Source organism: Symphalangus syndactylus, chromosome 23, assembly GCF_028878055.3.
Source record: "Symphalangus syndactylus isolate Jambi chromosome 23, NHGRI_mSymSyn1-v2.1_pri, whole genome shotgun sequence".
NCBI classification, from domain to species: domain Eukaryota; kingdom Metazoa; phylum Chordata; class Mammalia; order Primates; family Hylobatidae; genus Symphalangus; species Symphalangus syndactylus.
In genome coordinates, this window is record NC_072445.2 from 65,928,173 (window position 1) to 65,950,532 (window position 22,360).

The following is a 22,360-nucleotide window of genomic DNA, read 5'->3' on the forward strand; positions in this document are numbered from 1 at the left end:
CAGTACAGAGAGGCCACCAGATGGCTCAGTGAGTAGATCTGGGAAAAGCAGAGACTGAGTTTCCCTAGGGCAATGACAGAATCCTGTGTCCCCAGGGCTTTTCCCTCTTAAGCTGTGTGTCACTATTTGGCAGGTGCCAATTCTCTTGCAACACACAGAAAATATATTTTCTTCTTTTAGAATATTTATATTTATCTCTAGGGGAGAGACTTGATTTTCTTCTTTCGGAGAAGCTGTAACGCTTGTTCATACTAGTGTAAGAAGTAGTGTATGAGTGGGTTGCAGACTCTGATGGGGCCCAACGAGACGGAGTTGGCCACAAGGCTGACCCTAACACCCTAGACTCCTGCTGTGCCCAGAGACTGGGGGCACCCCTCACTCCCCCTTGACCAAGTATGGGGCGAGAGGAGAATGGGAGCAGCCCGTCTGAGGCCATCTACAGTCCCGTTTACGTAGTTGGCACGACTTTCTCTCCAAGATCGTCAGAGTTCTGGGTTCTTCTCATTTCTGTAGCTGTCACTAGTTTTGCTGGGGACATCACAAACTAAATCAGCCTGCCTAAAGACTTTTTGAGAGCTGTCATTTTATAGAGTGATGCTAGGACAGGAAGGCCATGAGCTGGGGAAAGTTGGTTACAGGAGGTCAGTACAGAGAGGCCAGCAGATGGGCTCAGTGAGTGGATCTGGGAAAAGAATATTAATGTGTATTACATTAATATTCTCTGCAAAATAATCTCAAAAAACTGAATGAGCAAATGGACATCAAGTGTTTTGAAGCGAGCCTGGTCTACACTGTAGCGTTAAGTGCCATCGTCACTGTTACCCTCATGGTCGAGGAAGCAAGGCTGCCTGGGTGTTGTGCCTGTCTCTGGCTCTCAGGGGTAACAGGCTCCCGACTTTAGCTTTGAGGGGCTGAGCAGTTTTAAGCCCAGGAGCTGGGAACCTCTAGGGGAGAGAACTTGATATATACAAGATAATGTTTTTCATGCATATCCTTTAAAGTTTTTTAAAGCATACAATTTTTTTTTATACCTAAGATTTCATCAACATTCTTTTTCAATAAATGTGTACTCCACTGTGGTGGTGTTGCACCATTATTTAACCAAAACCCTACTGATGAACACAAATGCAGTTTCCAATGCTTCACTGTCAGGAACAATCCTGAGATGAACTTAATTGCGTACATATCTTTATTGTCGTATTTCCTATAACCACTCATTCCTTAAGATGAATCCTTATTGATGGAGATGCTGGGTCCAGGCTTTTTATATTTGACAGTTACTGTGAAATTCTCCTCAAAAGTTGGACAGAGACTTTCATCCATCTGAGCAGTCGCATTTCCCTTCCTCTTCACTCACACAGGGCACAGAACAGAAGCACTTCACTGCTGTCGCCGGTGCTACTTCTAGTTGGGCTCAATTATTGTGCAAGAAGTTGAAAGGTGGAAGGTTTGCTTCAGAAAAAGGGGAGGTGACTCACAAGGCCCAGAGGATTCAAAGTCTTGGATGATGCAAACAGACAACTTGGAGATTTTACTTAGTTCCCTATTTGTAAATTCTACAACATTGACATCTTGGTGTCTTTGCCAGAGTATGTGCTTTGCCACATCGACCTTGGATAAAAGCTTGATGCTTCTCCTGATCAAATTACCTACACGGCCTTGGGCAAGTGTTGAATTCTTCAGGTTCCTCATCTGTAAAACAGGAGTGAAAACAGCCACATTACACGTTTGGGTAAAGGAGGGGTAAGTTACAACTCTATGTAAGAGAAAATTTAACACTGAATGAAGTCATTCAGTCACAGAAGCTTATCTGTGATATGATATAAAGGTTAAAAATATGTAGAACTAAAAGTAATTTATTTTAGGAATAAGTTCTTTGAAGGAGAAGTGGATGATGGACACAAATTCAGGAAATGGTCACCTGGGTGAAGGTGACCAGGGAGGATACTGGTCAAATTGTAGGTCCTCCCCAGGTGTCAGTCACACAGGGCTTCATTCCATTAAACTCTACAGATGCTTGACACACACATATATTTCACACACACACAAAAAACATCCCATGAGAAACCTCACAAGAATCAGAGAAACATTTCAAATGTGTTAAGAAATATTAGTTTTATTTAACCAGTTTTCACAGCTGAATATTTATTCTATAAAAACTTTACAGATTGTACAGTTTATATATAGTTCAAACTACTGAACGAAAAGGTAGGTCCCACAGATGCAAAAATACTGTACCAATCAATCCAAGATAAAGGCAGATTTACACACTGTACAGCTCTCCACGTGGCCGGGGAGGTGGTCAGTTCTAAGTATAAACTTCAAAACTGTACAAAAATAAGAATTTGATTTTATTTCGCTCTTCATACATTCAATATGATTGCAAGCTCAGAAGCCTAACTAATAATAGGCATCTGGAGTCTGGAATCAGTACCCACTCCTGGAAGGAGTGCACGTGTCTATCCACACAGGGCACTCTTGGACACCATACTGAACTCAGTATATTGTATAGACGTAAAAGCTGAGGCCAAGAACATTAAATGTCGAATATAAGGTAGTTCTTTTTTGTTTTGAAAGGAGTTTTTGCATTTAATAGTGTGCCAAAAGAATTTTAACTTATTAAATAAAATATATTCTAAGTGAACCTAAAAATTACACTTTATAAACATAAAAATATTTTATTTTGGTGTAATACATCAATCATATCTGCAAACAGAAAACCAAAACTGTCTATAAAGTAGTATTTCTCACCCAGCAACAAGAAGCACTTATGTAGTTATTTTTCAGAAGGGTCAGAAAAACTATTTAAAACCCACTAAAGACTAACTTATAACTTAGATAGTCATACTTAAGCTATTCAGTGATTCACTAATACTGCAAAACAAGCTTTCTTCTAGAGACAGTGGTTTCTTCATGTTAACTGGGTAAGAACTGGACGTATTTTAAAAAGAAGGGGAAACCAAATGATATCTCAGCATGAATCTAAGCGTATGTCTGGTTTGGGGTATGCTCCTCAGTGGATTTTTCATCAGATGTATTTATCCTAGAAGCTAAGTCTTTTGATTTAGAGTTTCCCAAATCTGAGGTATCTGTACCTTCTTGGAGAAAAAGCCAACACCTCAGATCACTGTGTCTCTATGTGGGGCAGGGGAGGCGAGGCTGGCTAATACCCCTTTAGATTCTGTGTTCTAGAAGGAAGAAATGAGGAAAACAAACATTATTCCAGACTTTCCTGTCATCCAAAACCAATAAAACACAATTCTGTTTTTTATACAGTACTAGCCAAAGAAAACAAAAATTAGAGCTTCTAAGAGCAGTCTAGTGCTCACCTTTATACTTCTACACTTGCGTGTATTTAAGTATAAAATAATGACGTTTGGACAAAGAAGCTTTGTAGTTATTTAAAGTTACTTTAAAACTCCTCAGTAATAAATAGCGTGGACGTTCCCAGTCCTGCTTCCAAGTGTAAGCTACGGGGGAGCTTGTTTCAGGCTGTGAGAATGGATTAGGGCAACGAGCCGGTGATGTTCTTCTGCTCGGCCCGATCCCGGTGTCACCAGTGGGCAGGCCGACACTCAGAACTCATCGATCTTCCTCTGCAAGTACTTCAACATGGAGTCCATGCCCTGGGCCGAGCCCCAGATTTTCTTCAGCACCTCACACTCCCTCTCGTTGGCCTGTTCCAGCTCCATCTTCATGTTGCAGCGCACAAGGGCTTTGGATTCCTCAAGCACCTGCACCGGAAAATAAGCAGCCAGTTAGCAGGGTGCGTGCAGGCAGACACGGGTCCCTTGTGCCTCCACATTTACGGAGGCAATCATCAAATTCCAGCAATCACCTGTTAAAAAGGTTACCAGACATTTTCTCAGAATGTGTCGGGCCTAATATATGTACAAAGCACATTTCACGCTAGGCACTGGGTGCGTTCTTAACTTCACAACGGCTTGTTTCAAAGGAGAGCTGCGCTGTCGGCAGCCAGCCTGCGATCAGCCTCGGCCCCGCGCCACTGCCGCATACTGGCATGGACCCCCGAACTGGACGTCTGCTCTGCTGATGCCCAGAAAGCTCTGAGGATGCCTGTTGAGGGAATTTTTCTAAACAAAATGTAATTTTCATAATGAGGGTTGCTTGTCTGCCTGGGATGGGAGTTGTGTCAGTTAATATTAATATGTTTCACATCCTGTAATTTGCCAAATGCAATTTTGTTAGAAGCATATTTAAAATAAATTTTTTTTTTTTTTTTTTTTTTTTTTTTTTGACACAGGGTCTTGCTTTGTTGCCCAGGCTGGACAGCAGTGGTGTGATCTCCGCTCACTGCAATCTCCACCTCCCGGGTTCAAGCAATTCTCTCACCTCAGCCTCTAGAGTAGTTGGGATTCCAGGCGTGCACCACCAAGCCTGGCTAACTTTTGGATTTTTAGTATAGACGGGGTTTTGCCATGTTGGCCAGGCTGGTCTCCAACTCCTGACCTCAAGTGATCTGCCCTCCTCGGCCTCCCAAAGTGCTGGGATTACTGGCGTGAGCCACTGTGCCCGGCCTATTCAGCACATTTATTAAACAAAAACTTAGGAGGCCGGGCACAGTGGCTCATGCCTGTAATTCCAGCACTTTGGGAGGCTGAAATGGGTGGATTAACTTGAGGTCAGGAGTTCGAGACCAGCCTGGCCAACGTGGTCTGAAAATACAAAAATAACCCAGGCATGGTGGCGCATGCCTGTAGTCCCAGCTACTCGGGAGGCTGAGGCACGAGCATCACTTGAACCCGAGAGGTTGAGGCTGCAGTGAGCCAAGATTACACCACTGCACTCAAGCCTGAGCGACAGAGTGTGACTCCATCTTACAAACAACAACAACAACCGAAAAACAACTTAGGCCCACTGTGGGGAAAGCGGGGGAAGCTAATAATGCGGATGAAAGGCTTTGGAACCAGTAAAGAATTATATCCATGTTAGTTGCTGTTGACTTTTATAGGACATTTGCTAACTCGCTGACATTTCAGACTGAAGTCCATTTCTGTGGTTCCTGGGTATTTGCAAAGGGAAGGCATGGCGTGTGTGGGGACAGTGGTGGCGGCAGTAGCTTCTGGCAGGACTTCACGGGAAGGTGCTCTGTTGAGGACAAACGTAAAGGACTTAGGAATAACTGCAAGTTTGTGAGCTCTCTGAGGGAAAAGGTTCTACTTTTTAAAAAGTAACATGTGTAACAGAAGCAATTAGACATACAACTGGATTGCACGAAGCAAGCTCCTTAATGCGAACCATCACTTCCTGAGTGAAGGTCCCGGGCCAAAACACCTGGGAGACCAGGCCCTTGCCACATGCCTCCTGCGCCGTCAGCTTCCGTCCACTGAGCAGCATCTCGTTTGCCTGCAAGGAAGAAGAGGGGATGTAATATGAATTGCGGTGGGAGGCGGGCGGGGAAGACCCATCCCTTAAAATCCACACCAAAGAGAGACATTCACAAACACCAGGCCTGCAGGGAAATGGGGCACATTCTCTAGGGGCCTCTGGGAACAGACCCTGGGCAAGGTGCAGTCCATTGGGCAGGTGGGAAAGTAATCTATTGGGCTGATGATTTTTTTCTTAAAAAGGAATGCAAAAAAAGTCTTATTTTACAGCCTACTACAGAATTACAGGGACTCAATAAAGAAATCTTAAATAGGGAAGGTCTTTTTGCCATTCGTTTAAAAACTTACTGGTATAACTTCCTCTCCTCCATCTGCCTTCCTCCCCCTAATGCCGGCCCTTCCCACGTTTGAGCTCTTTTAATACACAAAACAATCCCGGGAAAAGCAGCATATGCAAAGTTAGGCAATTTATAATTTTAAGGATTTGAACCAGGCAGAGAACTCCTACCAAACATTTTCTTTATCTAGGAGGCTAATGGTGACTTGTTTTTAATATACAGAAAAAATATTCTAATGGCAGTGACTGTTTCTGCTAGAGTGTACCTTGGAGGCTGCCTTGTATCGCTTGGATATGAAAAGACAGAACTATCCAGGACTTGAATGTGTCAAAAAATTACCGTAATCTGCTTGAGAGGGGCTGGCTATAGTTACCTCATATGGCTCAATGGAGAAAGTTAACATTAGTTTTTCTTTAAAAAAAAAATATATATATGTGTATATATGAAATTAATTTTAACCTTGTCCTGGATTCTAGATCACTTTTTTTTTTAATACATGACATTTAACTAGATCACTTTTAAGGTCTCAGCACGACATGTATGGATTTTACATCACTCAAATGACAGGCTCACAGATGCCGAGATAAGGCGGGAAGGGCTGCACACATGTCTGATAAAGAAACTCCACACTGGCCTGATGGGACAATTTTTGGTCTGTCGTTTATCTTGCCTGGTTAACCTTCCTAACAACTCTGATGTCACAAAGCCTTGACTATGAGCTCCTGGGGCTCTGGTAAAACACAATTTCTGTAGGTGGCTTCCACTTCCAAGAGGCAAAATCACAAAAGAGAGAAAAGGCCCTAAAGTCGCTGAGACAGTGTAAGACTAAGACTGCCCATACACCTTCTGTCAATGTCTTGATGCCGTTTACTGCATGTGAAGCCCACAGCTTGGAGAGCACACAGGCAGAGGTGGCAAAGCAAACACGTGGCTGACTCACCGCCCCTCCCATGCAGGCAGAGGCTGGAAAACAGGGCTGGGGACGGGCTCCTCGCAAGGGTTTGCAAGGCTCTTAACGATCACTCAAAACTGGAGTCGGCCACTGGAGCTACAACTTGGACAAAGTCATGAGTTTTTGAAAAGTCTGGAGAAGTTCTAGAAACCCCTGAACTGAAGAGCTTCTTCTCAGTGAAAAGACGGTCCATAAACACGGATTTAGAAATGTGACCTGACCTTACTGTGAGTGGTTCTGAGAGTCCTTCTAACGGCAGACCCAGATGCAGCAGGAAAGGGAGCGGGACTCCCGGTGTGCTGCCGCTGCAGGAAGTGCCCTGTGCTGTCCGGGTTTTCCTTTCAGAGACTGTATTTCTTTCCTTCTCAGCATAGAGTGAGGACACTACAGCCACATCCCTGAAGTGACCATGAAGTATGTTCTCAGGACCAGCTTAGCAGAGCCTTAGCTTGGGCAGCGGAGGCAAGCGATCCTGCCAGGCCTGGTGCCTGTGGCTCAGTCACGAAGGGCAGGTGTCCGCAGGCTTCCTCTCCTGCCCTTCCTGCAGGGCCCTGGCTGTCTGTCCCAGTCAATTCTTCCAACTTTATTTTCTGCCACCTGGAGGTCAACTTACAGCCCCACCACTGTTCTCTTCCCTGTCTCCCTTTCATCCCCCTTTCTTGACTCTCTTGGGCCTGATGCCAGCCGAGAATGGCCCTTCTCTCTGCTCAGCACTCACTCATTGTGGCTGCTCTTCCTCCCTAGCCCCGCTGGCTCCACGCCTGCTCATCCCTGGCGATCCTTTCCCTGCCTTCGGTGTTCTCCATTCCAGGTGGCTGGATGTGCAGGACAAGCAAGGGCGTTTCTCAATGTACTCAAGAGCAAAATGACAGGGTTCACGCTAGGTGGTTAATGCTTTCTCACTTAAACATGGCCAGTGAGTTGGTTTGAACGACAGTCACCCAAGAAAACAACAAATCTCCCTTGGTAATATTTGTATTATAGGATTAAATACACGCAATTTACGTGAGCATATTCTTACATAAACACACTATTTTCAGTAGTTTTAAACTGAGAGGTTTCAAACTTCTACCGGAATAACAGATTCACACAGATGCAGTCGGCGGGAACCTGACCAGCTAGCGCATTGCTCTGAGATGGCTGAGTGCACAGGGACTCCCTGTAGACAACCTACATCACCCCACGACGTGGTCAAAGTTGTCCAACTATTAAAAGAAAGTTATCGTGGAACCATCCAGAGAAATGGGAAATGCCGAGGAAAGTTAAATAGAGATGTCTTCAGTTCGGCCAGAGTACAGCAGGAGGGGTGGCGAGGAAACTGGCCCAGTATGAGCAGAGGGGATCCAGCAATCTTCTGCCTTATGGGGACGGCTGTGGCAGAGGTTTTACCACCTGCTCCCTCAAGCTAGTCTCTGAAGTCCCAAAGAGACGGCTCTGAAGGTGTGAGCTTGGGGTAAGGCCCTCAGGCACTCACTGGGCATTCTCCAGCTTCACACCCCAGCAGGCCCCTGAGAGGTGCAAGATTTCCACGTGGGAGCCTGTGGGCGTCAGACCGTGCCATCCTCTGTGCACTCCATGAATGTCTACTGGGCACTAGGAAGGCTAAACTGGAAGAGACTCCTCGGCTGATTTACGCAGCCCGCGCCTACAGCTGAGGGCCTGCTGTAAGAACCGGGAGGCCACACAGCCTGCATTATTTGCATATTCTTTTTATCTTGATAATGTGATTCCTTTAGCTTACCCTCCTGGCAGAGCTCTGCACATGCAAAGTGGGGAAAACCACACTTGTCCCAGTCTTGCCTCAGGCTGCTGAAAGCTCAAATACACCAAAGGCTCATGAAAGGAACGACTTCATTTACATCATTTGCATAGTCACTTTCAACAAGAGTTGTCATAACACAAGTCATCTGAACAGCGTTTATTCACTTTCTGTAGAGAGGCTTAGTCAGATACTCTGCTCAGAAAGCGTAGAATTCACGTTGAGTGAAACGCAGGCTCTTCGCTCTTGAGTTAGAAAGCAGGGTTTCTCCCCCTGGACACTAGGAACATTCTGGGCTGGACTGTTGTTTGGTGTGGGGGCTGTCCCGTGTGCTATGGAGGATGCTGAGCAGTACCCCGGCCTCGGCTAATGGCCATCTCCTCATGTGTGACAACCAAGTTGTCTCCAGACATTGTCCCCCGGGGTGAGTGAGGTCAGGGGGTGAAAACTGCCCAGTTGAAAACAGCAGCTCAAGAGGCACCAGTACATTCCCAGGGGAAGCGTAAAGTAAAGATCTGTCAAGGCTTGTGGAGTGGGGAGCAACACGGCTGACCAGAGGGCAGGCATTTGTCCTGTGATGACTTCAAGCCTCACGGCCCTTTCTGGGCATGGTGAACTCTGAGACCTCTACCCCTGAGCAGCATTCAGCCCCAGGGCTCCACTTCCAAAACGTCTTTGGCCAAAATGTGTCTGAACATCAAGTTGGTTTAGTATTTGCCCCACATCTGCACCAACACCACACATCTCCATAGATCATACAGTGGGAGGGGTCAGAACCTCAGATCTCAACCTCCTTTGGATAAATAACTCAAAATGAGCTTCACGCGATGTTCTGGAGGATGAGGATTCTTTCCTGCTGGGACAGGGCTAACTGGCAGGATACAGTCTGGTTTACAGTAATCACTACAATGAACTTATTTTACTGATAATGACTCTTTACTATGGGAGTCTGGTGGTGTCAGGTGCGTGCAGCACAGTGTAAAGGACAAAGCAAACGACTTGGATAAGCCACCCACGTCCCCACCCCAGCAAGCTGCCTGCTGTGGGGAAGTGTGTCAGCAGGCAACAGAGAGCTCAGGGCCTCCCCCATGGACCCCTCTTCCCAGGGCTGCCAACCCCACGGCCAACTGCAGTGGGACACCTGGAACCGCCGTGAAGCCACGTGGTTCCAGAACTCCCTTTCAGTCAGCTCTGCCCAATCCTGCTTCCTTTCTGCCCTTCCACACACGCTGGCACCTCATCTACCAGACCCTGCTTCCCAAATCTATCTTAGCTTCCAGAGAAACCACCTTGTGACGGGGGCAGTGGACAGACCGAGGGTGAGGAGAGGGATTTAGAAACCGAACGGCTCCCCAGCTGGCAACGAGGGACCAGCCCCCAACAGGTCAGGTGGAGAAGCCGCAGTACCTGGCACAGGTGGCCGTCCCCGTGCTAACACTCTCACAGGTGAGGGCAGGGACATGGGTGCAAGCAGAGGGGCAGCCGGTAGCAAGAGACGGAGAGGGCTGAGACTCGGCCCTAGCCCCTGGACTTGTCAGCAAGAGTGGTCAAGCTCCACCCAGGTTAATCAGCCACTGGAGGAAGGTCTGTCAGCTTGTGAGGGGTGGGGAGGTACCCTAGAACTTGGTATGGGTGAATGCCCTCAACTTTGAACTCCAGCTTCCTCTGATCCCGAGCCTACGGATATGGCCCACCCATCCCTATCAGAACACGTAAGCCCCCCTTGCTAGAAGATAAGGCAAATATCTCTCAGCAAGGCAACACTGCCCCCCAAAACGTGCCCCATCCCCTCTCCTGGCATCAGGCCTGTAACTTGCTTCTTCCCTGCAAGGGGCTGCACGACCCAGCCAAGGGTGCAGGTGGGAGCTGTGAGAAGACACGAGGGCCTGGATTCTCAGGGCGCCTGACCTGGGGCCCAACCACAAGCTGGACAGGAGATTCACTGACATGGGGGCTCTCCTGGGATACTGATTTACCCCTGCTAGGTTCCTAGGAGATGGTCTGACCTGGCTGCTGGGATGGCTACCGGAAGCATGAGGGAGGTGGGGGCCCTGCTGAGTGAGGCTGAAAGGCCAGGGCTGAGTAGGGAGGGGTGGGACAAAATGCATACGGAGCCTGTGGTCAGTGACAGAGGGAGGAGGGCAGCACAGCCGGTGAGGCCATCCGCAGCAGGGAAGGGCGAGCCTGGAGTGCTGACTGGGACTGGGAGAGGCAAAGCGCCTGACCCCACATGACCACACGTGGGAAGTGAGCACCATGAGCTGAGTTCCATCAGCCCCACAGGTGCAAGGTCAGGCAGGGCCCGCGGCGGATGCACAGCTGGGCTTGGCAAGCTCCGGAGGGCATGGGACGGCAGCCTAGACCCCTGTGTCACCCCCAGACCCTTGAGCACCCACGCCCTACCTCACCTCATATGTACAGCCATGGGGGGACTCCCTGTGACTGAGTATGGCCTGTGGGTGGGTTGGCTCACTGGGTGGATGGGCAAGCCAAAAAGGGGACAGCAACTTCACCAGAGCCTCATCCAGCAGGCCTGGAAGAGAACGTGGTGAGGAAAATGCCCCCAGTGGCAGATGCACCTGGTCACCCTCGGTGTAGGAGGAAAAGTGGATCAAGGTTAGAATAACACTAGCTCCCAGGAGGGGTGGGTGTCCTGGACAGAGGCGTGTGGTGGGTGGAGGAACAGGAAGCATGCAGGTTGCTGTCTCACATTAATGTCCACCTGACAGCATCCGCCATGGAGGGGCCACTGAAGAGCTTTGAGAGATGGCTGGTGGTCACTGGCCACCCAGGGCTGGCAAGAGGAGCCTCAACAGCACAGTCTGACTTATCAAAGGCTGATGCAGCCGCTGTTGCTACTGAGCGTCCAGTCTGCCAGCAGGAGATGCCAATGTGATTGGCCCACATGGCACCATTCCCAGGGAGGCCCGCCTGTGGGAGCTGGGCAGCACGCTGACGGCTCCAACAGGCATGGGTGCATCCTCTGGGTCTGAGTCTGCCTGTCCCACCTGCAGATCCTCAGGCAGCACCACTCTCTGTGGCTATGGAAGGTCTAGTCCACCAGTGTGGGGTGCCTCAGGGTGCTGCGCTGTGAACAGAACACCATCCTCACAGCAAAGACCATGTCAGGGGACAGGACCCCAGAGTCCTGTGGCTAAGTTACATATAGCACCTGCCACAGCTGCCAGCCTGGTAGGGCGTCGGCATGGCCTGAGAGGTGCCAGTTTGGAGGTGGCTCCATGACGGTGGGCAGCAGCGTTTTCTGATCTGTAGCACAAATGGTACAAAGACCTTTATCTAGAAGGACACGTGGCCTGGGAAATGGGACGGAGGCCGGTGCCACTTGTTCCTCCCCTGATCCAACTATAGCAGCTAAGTGGACAAGTGCAGCAACTCTGCGCTGGGCACAGTGAGCAGGCCACAGATCCCTTGGGGGTGAGTGTTTTAGGATTTGGGCGGCTGCTGAGGCCAGCAGAAGTGGGAGCTATGGGTGAGGGGAACTAGCCTGGGGTGTGAGAAGGTGAGCAGCAGGGCAGCTCTGAGACCAGTGCGGCACTGGGGGACACGGTCTGGCCTATTCACCTTCCTCCTCCTCTCTTGCATTCCTTTATTTTAAATGTTCTGGTTTTCAAGTACGTTTAGATGCAAGAAGATGACAAAAGTAGTACAAAGTTCCCATAAACCTTCAGGCAGCTCTCCCTAGGTTAAAAAATGTCACATAACATCTTAAGATGACCAAAGCCGCTGACAACGTGCTATTCACTCAACTACAAACACGATGTGAATTTCACCAGCCTTCCCACTCTTGTCCTTTCTCTGGCCCAGGAGCCCATCCAGGGTCCCTGATGTTCTGAGCTATCATGTCCCCTTGGTCTCCTCCAGTCTGAGACGGTTCCTCAGTCTTTCCACGTCTTCTCCAACCTTGGCGCTTTGGAGGAGCACTGTGGGTGTCTGCAGACTGCCCCCCAGTCTGGGCCTGACGTTCCTCATGATGAGACTGAGCTGCCGCACCTTCAGGAGGAATCCCACGCAGCGACGATGGCTGTGTTCCCTGCAGTGCTTCATGTTGGCTTTTGTCTTATTTCTGTGAACTCTGACCACTCAGCAAGGTGGTACCTGCCAGGTTTCTCTACTGTAAAGTTACTAGTTTTCCCACTGCAATTAATGAGAGGATCCAAATATCCTTGTTCTCATCACACGTTTACCCACTGATTATAACATCCAGGTTAAACATTTCAGGTTCCGGCCTGCAAGTTATTGCTGCCTAATCTTCTTCCTCTAAGTTTCTCCCAGAAAGAATGCCCCCTGGAACCTGAAGGAGCTGACCCCCAAAAGGTGCATGAATGATCTGAATGGCCCTGGGGTGAACTGTGGTGGACATGGAACTGTGCTGCCATGATCACTTCTGGGGAGGCCTGGCTGCCTGGCTGCGGGTGCTGCTGTTAGCAGACAGCCATAGGGTGCCTTTAGGGATGCCCTCAGCTGTAGGGAGCCACCTCATCCAGGGCACAATGCTTCCCGTGCATCCCACACCCAAGGATGATGGACATAGTATCACTTTGACCTCTTCCTCTGTCCGGTCCTGCTTCCTTCCCATCCCTTCCACAGGTACTGATTACCTGCTAATTCTCCATGTGCCAAACTCATCTCAGTGTCTGCTTCTGGAGAACCTGACCTGTGACACCACCTCCTGCCCTATTTCAAGGACTAGAGAATGAGATGTGAATAACTGCTTGATAAATCACAAGCTACAATACAAACACAAACTACTATAATGAACAGATTCAACATTAAAGAAATAAAAACACACAATTATATGGAAGACAACCCTCTAATCCTATGTAACTTTGCTCCCTCTTAAAACTGCCTTCTCTTTAAAGTGCAGCTTTTAAGTTATTAGGTGAAGAACTTTTCGATTGCAAATTGTTGGGTTACAGATTGGATATTTACTAACAGTAGATATCAGTGTGAATTATGCAAAGTGGTAGGCTCCTCAATGAATGAAGTCCTTCTCTAGGTAATGATGCAAAAAGGGTCAACAATGTCTATGAACCCAAATCTGAATTACAAGATGGAAAGTCTGCACAGACATCTGTGCAGCTTTAGAAAAACAACAACCAAACTAGATTTCTTCAGGAAGCTTTCTAGAATGATTTTTTTTTTTAAAAAAAGGTACTCACAGATGCTCCTCCCATTATCTTGGGAAACATAACGGTAGAACAGCCATCTGGACTCTGTCCGAAGGTAGTATAGGGTGTTTGAAACCAAGCCTTTTCGTTAGCCCAAACCACATCGCAAAGAGGCAATATAGATGCTCCTAGACCAATGGCTGGGCCATTGACTGCTACAATAATGGGCTTCTTAAATTGAATGAAAGTATTCACGAAGTTTCTAAAATGAAAAATAAATGGGGAATTACTCAAAACATTGCATATTCGAGCAAAGGAAAAGTCTATCATGGAATTCAATTTACCAAGATGCAAACGCTGCGGAAATCATGAAGCCTTGAGATTTAAGGCCTTCCCCAGCAGTTATGGACCCTAGACTTCTTTACTACGTTTTGTAAAGGTTTGGTGACAGCCTGGAGCCCACGCATGTGGTGGCTGTCGCTACAGGACCTATGTGAAGGCCACAGGGTAACATGCAGCCATGAGCTGCGCTGGGATTTGCAGGTGGCCCTCAGGCTCTATAAATAACACATCTTGCTCCCCAACCTGTCTTCCCTCGAAGACACAGGAGCCCAGTACATATTCTGGGCTTCATAAGACAAATCAAGAAGCTGTCACAGAGGAAATCTGGCCCAGAGCATGTAAGAGAGCCTGGTGTTAAGTGTACAGTGCTGGATTAGGGGCCATAAAAACCCTGGGATCTGGGTCTGGCCTTGGCTCATGACTTCAGACAGCTCACTGATGATTTGGCAATAGCTGCTATTTCCTGAGTTTATGTGGAAGTGGACTGAACAGTCTGGGGGATACAGAGACAAGAGTGTCACAGGCTGGCTCAAGACATGAGACACAAACAAGAAGAGCAAACAGCACAGGGCTCAGGCCTGTACCCACATCCTGCTCCACTGCGGGCTGGAGGGTATGGCTGCAGCAGGAGTTCGGAGGACAGCGGGGTCAGGCGTGGGGCAGCCTCTGCACAGGATAGAGGTTTCATAAATCAAGCCAATGCTATTTTGGGATTTGCTTTAGATCGGGCTGGAGAAGGAGACTGCTTTTCAATGCAGGGTGGCTTGGTGTCACACCACTTTAGGAATGTGCATTTTCTTCCCCCGAATACTAGAAGCTGATTTTACGCTCAGAGGTTGTTTCTTGTTATGATTTCACACGATGGAGAAAAGAATAAACACAAGATAGTCCCTTTAGTGCAGGCGGAGTTCTAGATCAGAAGTGCGGAGTAAGGACAGCTTTTCACTCGCTGGATTCTAAACCTGACCCCCATCTTTAATATGAAAATAACAATCTAGATGCTCTCTACAATTCAGCAATTTAAAACCGGAGCAATCTGTTCAGATCTTCTCTGAAAATCGTGACTCAGCATCTGAGATAGCTCCCCGCTCAACTCCCGAGACACTGACGGATGACTCATATTTTTTGGAAGGGGCAGGTTGGGGAGGTGAGGAGGGTGTGTCTTTGGGTATGTGAACAGGAGAGTGAGGAATTGCAGAGTTTAGCAGCTGGACCTCAGCCTAGCCCCCAAGGTTTGTGGGATCTTTGCATTGAGCAAGAATTAACTCACTCAAATGAATGAGTTGCACTAAGTCTTTCTAAATGAGAGAGCCTGAGGCATTGTTAGAAAGATCACACTGGGGTTGAATGACACAGAGTGTCAGACAATCTTTTAAGCAGACTCTTGAAATAAGCCTAGAAGAACTACATGAAGCTATTTCAGTTGTGTCATCTTTTGAGGATATGGGGTCAATGACACAAGATGGAAATATATTTTCTAGGCCCAGTAACTGATGACTCATGAAAAGGTAAAACTGCTGAACTGTCTCCATGATAAGGAGCAGCTGTTTCCAAAATCTGAGTAGCTCCAATTTCATCTGCCTCATGGAACAGAAGGCAAACTGTTATAGCCGTTGCCCAGGCTGACATCTGGAAACCACAGATGGGGCAATAAATTAACATAAAAGGGATGATCAAAATCAAGGTAATAAGAAGTTAATTCTACAGAGAAACAGTAAAAGGAATTATTTCACATATCCTTGCCCCCCGCCCATATATTTGTATAAAAAAATCTGCTTCTAAAATATTAATAGATATTGGTAAGTCAAAACTTAGATTTTGATAGGCTGAAGGCGTTTTTTGGAACTGAAATTGTATTTTTGCTTTTGCCTGGAATGGTGACTTCACCTGAAGCTGGCGGCTCTCTCTGGGCGGTGTATGAAATGAACCAGCACGCTCTGGAGCAAAGACTCCCTTCCCTTTTCAGGGAATGGGAACTGGCCATTCTGAAGAGTGAGCCCTGAGATGCCAGAAATGGATGTGGTGCACACAGAGACTCGTTTTAAAAAAGAAAACCTTTACAGAAATGCTTTCTCTGCCTAGTAGAAACTTTCCAGGACCATAAAGGCTTAACCAAGGGAGCTGCAAATCAAGGCACAAGGCACCAGAGGCGAGGCAGGGGCTGCCTTCAAGCCTGGGATGGTCCTCTCCCGAGTAGCCCCTGCTTCTGTGGGCTTCAACTGAGTGTGTTTTAAACTTAAAATCAAAATGTATGAACACTCAAATGTGTGCCACACAACGTACTGAATTTAAATTTGTTTCTTTGGAATTGAATTCAAGGCTGTTGGGTATGTGGCAGGGAAGGAGGCTGGTATCTGCCACATAATTAGTCTAAAAAGACTTTATAACTAAACAAAACTCTTCCTTTAAAGGACATTTACTAATCTGGAGATATCAAAGAGTTGGAAAATCACATAAGATGTAGGGACTGTCAAAGGAATGTTTGGGGAGAAGGAGGCAGCAGGGACCTGAAGCTGGGCAGCCAGTGTGCTGCCTTTCCATGGCTGAGGGGTCTCTCATTTGAATGGCACCTTCGTTTGAAGCAGGGGTACAGGTCAGGGTCATGGGGCATGTTTACTGGCTCACTTTGTTCTCTCCCAAATCCTCTTGAACCTGGGGCACTGCTTGGGCAGGGCCCCCGGTCTCCCTCTGTGGGAAGAAGAAGAAACCTCACTTCTGGGGAGGGAAGTCTCCTGGTCCCTAACACCCAGTGGCAGCTACTGGTTCCTGCAGACTTCAAAAGCCTAATGCTATTCATGAATTTGAAATAATTTTGTTTTAATCACGAATGTGCAGAATATTTTTGTTGCAATTACTCTGCAAACTGCAAACCACCAATCCTCGTCACGGAGTCAGCTGCTCTAGATACCTGGTGACCTAATACGAAACCTCATCTTCCTGTTTCCTGCTTTTCCTTTGGAAACTTGCTACAATGAAGTCCTTTGCCTCCAAGTTTTAAGGAACATGAGACAAGACACCAGAGAAATGAAAAATATACACAGGAAGAGCTTTTATCCACATAAAAATTAATTTAAATGCAAATAAGAACAGGAAAGGTTAAGTAACTCTGGTGTAACTAATTATTTTTCTGATCTTGCCAGAGTATATTAAGGAAAATTCACATTGACAAAAATATAGTCACATAAATAAGAAACAAGTCAGTTTTCCTGAAGCAGGACTTGGCTCTTCACAAGAATATCAATCCAGCTTTTTGTGGGGAGTAGGGAGAGTGCAGTGAGCAGGGAGCTGATGAAAATGAACTTTTAAAGTGACGTAAAGTTCAAAAAAGGAGATTCTCCACTTAAATCTGACTTGATCTAGCTTTCCTCTGCTTTTACTAATCCCGGTGCCACAAGCCCACAGCCTCTGTCCAAGGGAATTCAACGCTGGAGGGAGGAGTGAGCTGCACCCGGCGAGGCACCAGCCGGGCTCACAAGTGGAGCCAGGACCAAGAAGGCACTGGCTGACACATCTGATTTTCTTATTACCGCAGAGCTACCAAAAAGATGTACACAGTATTATGTGTACATTCAGCATGATATTATGGAGAACATACAAAGTGACCATATGAGGCACGGTGGTTTGTATTTTAAAAATAAAAGTTAAGTTCATGGAATTCACCCTGAATGGATAATAATGAAGCTGTCTTAGAGGTGCTGAGAGTCAGCCAAGGATGTATGACACTGATCAAGCAGTTTAATCTTAGACTGAAGAACACGATGGTCCCACCTAGTGTACCACAGGAATGAAATCCTCTAGGAGATCAGAAGCGACACTTAGTAAGATTAGACCATAAAATTTCAAACTACTTCTGAAAAAAACACACATCACGTGATAGCCTGTGAAAGGTAACGTTCAAAAGATTAAGGGATAACCTCCTAAATACATGTGTACATCATATGAGAGAATGTAGTAATTCTGAAAATGATTAAATATGTTATGAGAGGCTAAGGCAATCCCCTTCAACCCAGGGGTGTGGGTTCCGGGACTCCTGTGATGGGCCGTTTGGGCAGTGCCCATTAGAGCTATCTTGGATGTCAAAGAAAGACATCCCTGCCTACCCCAGACTCACCAAAACAGAAAAAAGAGTGGCCCCCCCCCTCCCCCATCACACCAATCCTGCTGTGCAAGCTGTAGAAAGGTTTAGGTGCTAGAAAGCCCAGTGCAACAAGTGCAGTGCTCAGTTGGAGCCCAGTAACGATCAAAAGTAGTTCAACTTCAGCCCTCCAGGAATCTGGGATTTTGGAAAAGATCCAACTTACTTTTACTGCCATTTTGCAAGTCTACGTTTTCTTTCATTTTTCATCCTCTGTAAGTTAAAAAGCAAGCACAAAGGGCTTATGGGGGCCACCTGGGGATATGTCATTTTAGGGAGGTGGGTAGAGAAGCATAGCCAACTTTCATGTTGGTGACTAGGTTTCATCCATTTTAAATATCATCTCTGAAAAATCAGATACTTGTAATTATACATAGAGTGATTAGCATGATAAATGAGGGGATATGCTATTAGCAGAATTAAGTGATTTTGGAGAAAGTTTCGCTGCTATATGTTATCATATAGCAGAGGAAAATCCAACAACCAAGGAAATAGAAATATCTCAAAGTCATACTGGCACATGAAAAAAGCAAGTTGCAAAGCAACAACAGAACTAAATTGATATTACTTGTGTGTATATATGAAATAAATATTTGAAAATGCTTAGATCAAGACATCTATTGTACATCATGGTGACCACAGTTAATGTATTTTATACTTGAAAATTGCTGACAGTAGATTTTAAGTGTTCTCACCACACACACAAAATGGTAAGTATGTGAGGTAATGCGTAGGCTAATTAGCTTGATTTAACCATTCCACAACGTATTCGCGTTTCAATACATCATGTTGTACACTATAAGTATATACAATTTTTACTGGAGAATTTAAAAATAAGTCTAAAAAATTAAACTGAAAATGAGAACAAAATGTTCAGAAAAAGTTTGGGGAAGACACACAGATGAATGTTGGATACCTTGAGGGGAGTGAGGGAGAAGGAGGACTTCCGCTTTTTATTCCCTACTATCTGGTTCTCTGTCCAGCTGGAACTTAGGATGAACCTGAACAAGAATGTGCACTACTTGTATTTAAAAAAACAAACAAAACAAACAAAAAACAAAAAAACAAAACTCTCCATGTGATGTTACGGAACTACCTCATCATAAAGCCTAGACAATTTACTTCAGAGTCAAGCAAATGGTAGCTTATTATTTGGAAGAGATCTTTATTTAAGGGTTGAGGACAGAACATACTCATGGCACAAACAATAGGAACTCTAGCTACACATGATCGTATACCGTAATCATCAGAACATTCCCTGAACACTTGCTGGGTTTAAACCAACCTTGAAATCAGTTATTTGCCCAAGGCAAGTAGTAATTTATGGCAGGCCCATAGAAGAGACAGATGATTTAATTAATTTTGCTGCTCGTGTCTCTCCATGGAAGAAGATGTATATTTTATTCTCAAGGCTTGGTCAGCCCCATTTCATCAGGATTGGTATACCAAAAACAGAACACCCAACCAATGTTTAAAAAACATCATTTTTACATACCTGATAGCTTCTGCCATTTTAGTGCTTTCTCTTTTCCTGTCATCTGTCAGACGTCGTATAAAATAAATAAAGTCAAGTCCACAACAGAAGACGCTGCCAACGGCGCTGAGCAGTACCAGCTTGCTGTCATCGGCAGCGGCCGTGCTCAGAGCACTCTGGACTTCTCTCATTACCTGCAAGTCACCAGAAGTTAAAGTGGCAAAGAATATTTTGGGTTTAAAATCTAAAAGGATGTTTTTTTGGAGACAGTCTCACTCTGTTGCTCAGGCTGGCGTGTAGTGGTTTAATCAAGGCTCACTGCACTCTTCAACTCCTGGGCTTAAACAATCCTCCCGCTTCACTGCACTCTCGAACTCCTGGGTTCAAACAATCCTCCCGCCTCAGCCTCCCGAGTAGCTGGGACTACAGGCTTGTGCCATCATGCCTGGCTAATTTTTCAACTTTTTTGTAAGAGATGGAGTTCTGCTATGTTGTCTAGGATGGTCTTGAACTCCTGGGCTCAGGTGATCCTCCTGCCTTGGCCTCCCAAAGTGCTGGGATTACATGCATTAGCCACCGCACCCTGCCTAAAAGCATTTTATTACTGGATAATCTGCATCTATGAAAAGTGCATCATAGCCTGATACAGTTACTGAAATCTACCATGATTTTAATTAATTTGCAAATGTCTTATTTTCTGTAACCAGAGATTGAGATGCTGGGGATGGAGTAAAATATAACTACATAACTAGAGTATAATTAAAAAGACACGAGAATCTACATTATCTTAGTATTTCTACAGCCATTGCGGCTCTTAGATAAGGCAAGTTGCTTATTATATCACTGGGCATTTCTCCAGTTTGGACAGCAGGTGGCACATTCAAACCAGTTGAAAGAAACTCGTTCAGTTCTACTGTTTTTTGTTTTGTTTTAAAAACTACCCTATTACACTTGGGACAGAAAATAGTTTGGTGCATAAGTGCATTAAGTCCAAGCACATTAGCATGGACTGGTAATTTTAGGGCATAAAATCATTTTAAATGATCTCTGTGAAGCATTTAAAAATAACCAATGAAGGGACTCTGCAGTCTAAAAATGTACCAAGGACCAACTTTGAACTGGTTTGTTACGTGACCCTGGGCGAACACACAGACTTTCTGTAGTTAGGTTTTCTTGTCTGGACAAAACTCAACCTAGCTACTCACAAACTACTAGGACTTAAAATTTTGGAAAGGTACAGGTTAGGTTCAAATACTCCCAATTCTAGAAACTTCACAAAATTCATGTTCTAACCTTTCCAACAACCAGTTCTGGAAAACTTACTAGGCACTATCAGCAATGAGCATGTGTGGAAATCCCTGTTGCTGCGTGTTCTGCTACAGCCGCTGAGGAGTATCTGGGGACTGGAAAGATGATAAATATTCTGAAGGGACTGGGACCCCCGGGGCATTTAAATTCTGTCTGAACAAACAACCCTTTAAGAATCTGATGAAAGCTAAAGCGAAGCGCGTGCACACACATTTTCCACGTGCTTTCATGGAGCCCCGTGCCTGCCAGACGAAGAGCTTCCAGACAGGAGGTGAACCACAGAGACACAGAGGCCTGGGTGGACCCACACCCGGGAGAATAGCGAGGGACACTTAGCAAAGGCCAACCATCCTGAATTCACGGCCATCGGAGGTGGGACACGGAGCAAAGCCCGCAACTTCCCCTCTGCTCCTTCCCTTCTGGTGGGCATCGGGAAATGGCCCAAAAGGAGGTTTAGAAAAAGCACAGGAAGAGCCAGTTCCGCCAAGCAGGCCTGGAAATCAGGCGGGGAGAAGCGCGAAGCCCACGCCAGCCCGAGAGCGCCTCTCACCTCTGGATTTAGTGAGTTATTCTCTGAGGACTTTGTGGATAACAAGATGTGGGTGAAGCCATCCTGCTTCCTGACCACAATATCTCTGTATCTGTAGGCACTTTCTGTTTGCCTCACGCTGAAACGCAATCGCTTGTCAAAAGGCTGGTCTCTTCTGTCGTCAATAAATTTCCTTTTGCTGGCAGTCACTCCTGTAACAGATGTCTGTATGTTGGTTGTCCCATTGGCTGTTAATGCATCCATGAACGGAGATGTACCTGCCGAGAGTTTGAAATCACAGTAGTCTGTGACGTCCCACCACCAGTTCACTCCCAGGTGTCATCTTTGAACTGGATAAAGATGTTCATTACACACTTAGGGTTGAATGAATATAAGAACATTAAAACTTAGAACCTTTAGAATGCCAAAGTCTACTTTTAAAGCCACTTGTTCTCTTTCAAGGTCTGACAAGAAAGTCACTCTTTCGTTTCACCTTGCCTAAAAAATACAGATGGAGAGGTACTTACTGAAAGGAAGCTACATAGTTAGGGATTTTTTAAAGGACAGAATCAAGAGAGAATGGGTCTCATGGAGAGTATCTATTCCAGGTTTGAGAAGCTGAAAGAAAAAAAGAAAATAATTCAAGAAAATATCTTATTATTAGAGTCAAGGCCATCTAGTCGAAATTTCTTTTTCCAAATGCAAGATAACTGGATAGACACATGGATGCGGCCAGCCTTCTCTGCGGGTCATAGAGCTGTGTGGCAGCCACCACTTCAGACCACCGCCCCTGTGGGACACTCAGGAGTTGTTTCTAGCTGCCCTGGGAGGGACTATCAGAAAGTCCATTTACTTGTCCCAGTTCCACTCGTTTTTCAAACAGCCCTGTTAAGCAGCTGAAGATAGCTCTCCTCTCCCCCACCACATAAAGCATCCTGCCAACGTTCCCTCGTATGTCACAGCTCAACAGCAGCAACCGTGTTTTGCCAGGGTCTTGAGATGGAGTTTTGCTATGTTGCTTAGGCTGGTCTCAAACTTCCGGCCTC

General features: G+C 46.2%; 1 protein-coding gene across 3 annotated transcripts in view; it reads right to left on the reverse strand.

Moving 5' to 3' along the window:
• Positions 1-2,096: 2,096 nt before the first annotated feature.
• Positions 2,097-22,360, reverse strand: part of CDYL (chromodomain Y like) — a 229,441-nt gene continuing 209,177 nt past the window's right edge. For 2 of the 3 annotated variants that reach the window (XM_055263656.2, XM_055263659.2), the window contains 5 exons: positions 21,336-21,592; positions 19,499-19,671; positions 13,578-13,788; positions 5,224-5,367; positions 2,097-3,734 (listed from right to left, as the gene is read on the reverse strand). In XM_055263656.2, the coding sequence (XP_055119631.1) occupies positions 3,576-3,734; positions 5,224-5,367; positions 13,578-13,788; positions 19,499-19,671; positions 21,336-21,592 (944 nt within the window). In that variant the 3' untranslated portion in view covers positions 2,097-3,575. The remainder of the gene's footprint in view (positions 3,735-5,223; positions 5,368-13,577; positions 13,789-19,498; positions 19,672-21,335; positions 21,593-22,360) is intronic. The other variant, XM_055263661.2, reaches the window with a different exon arrangement.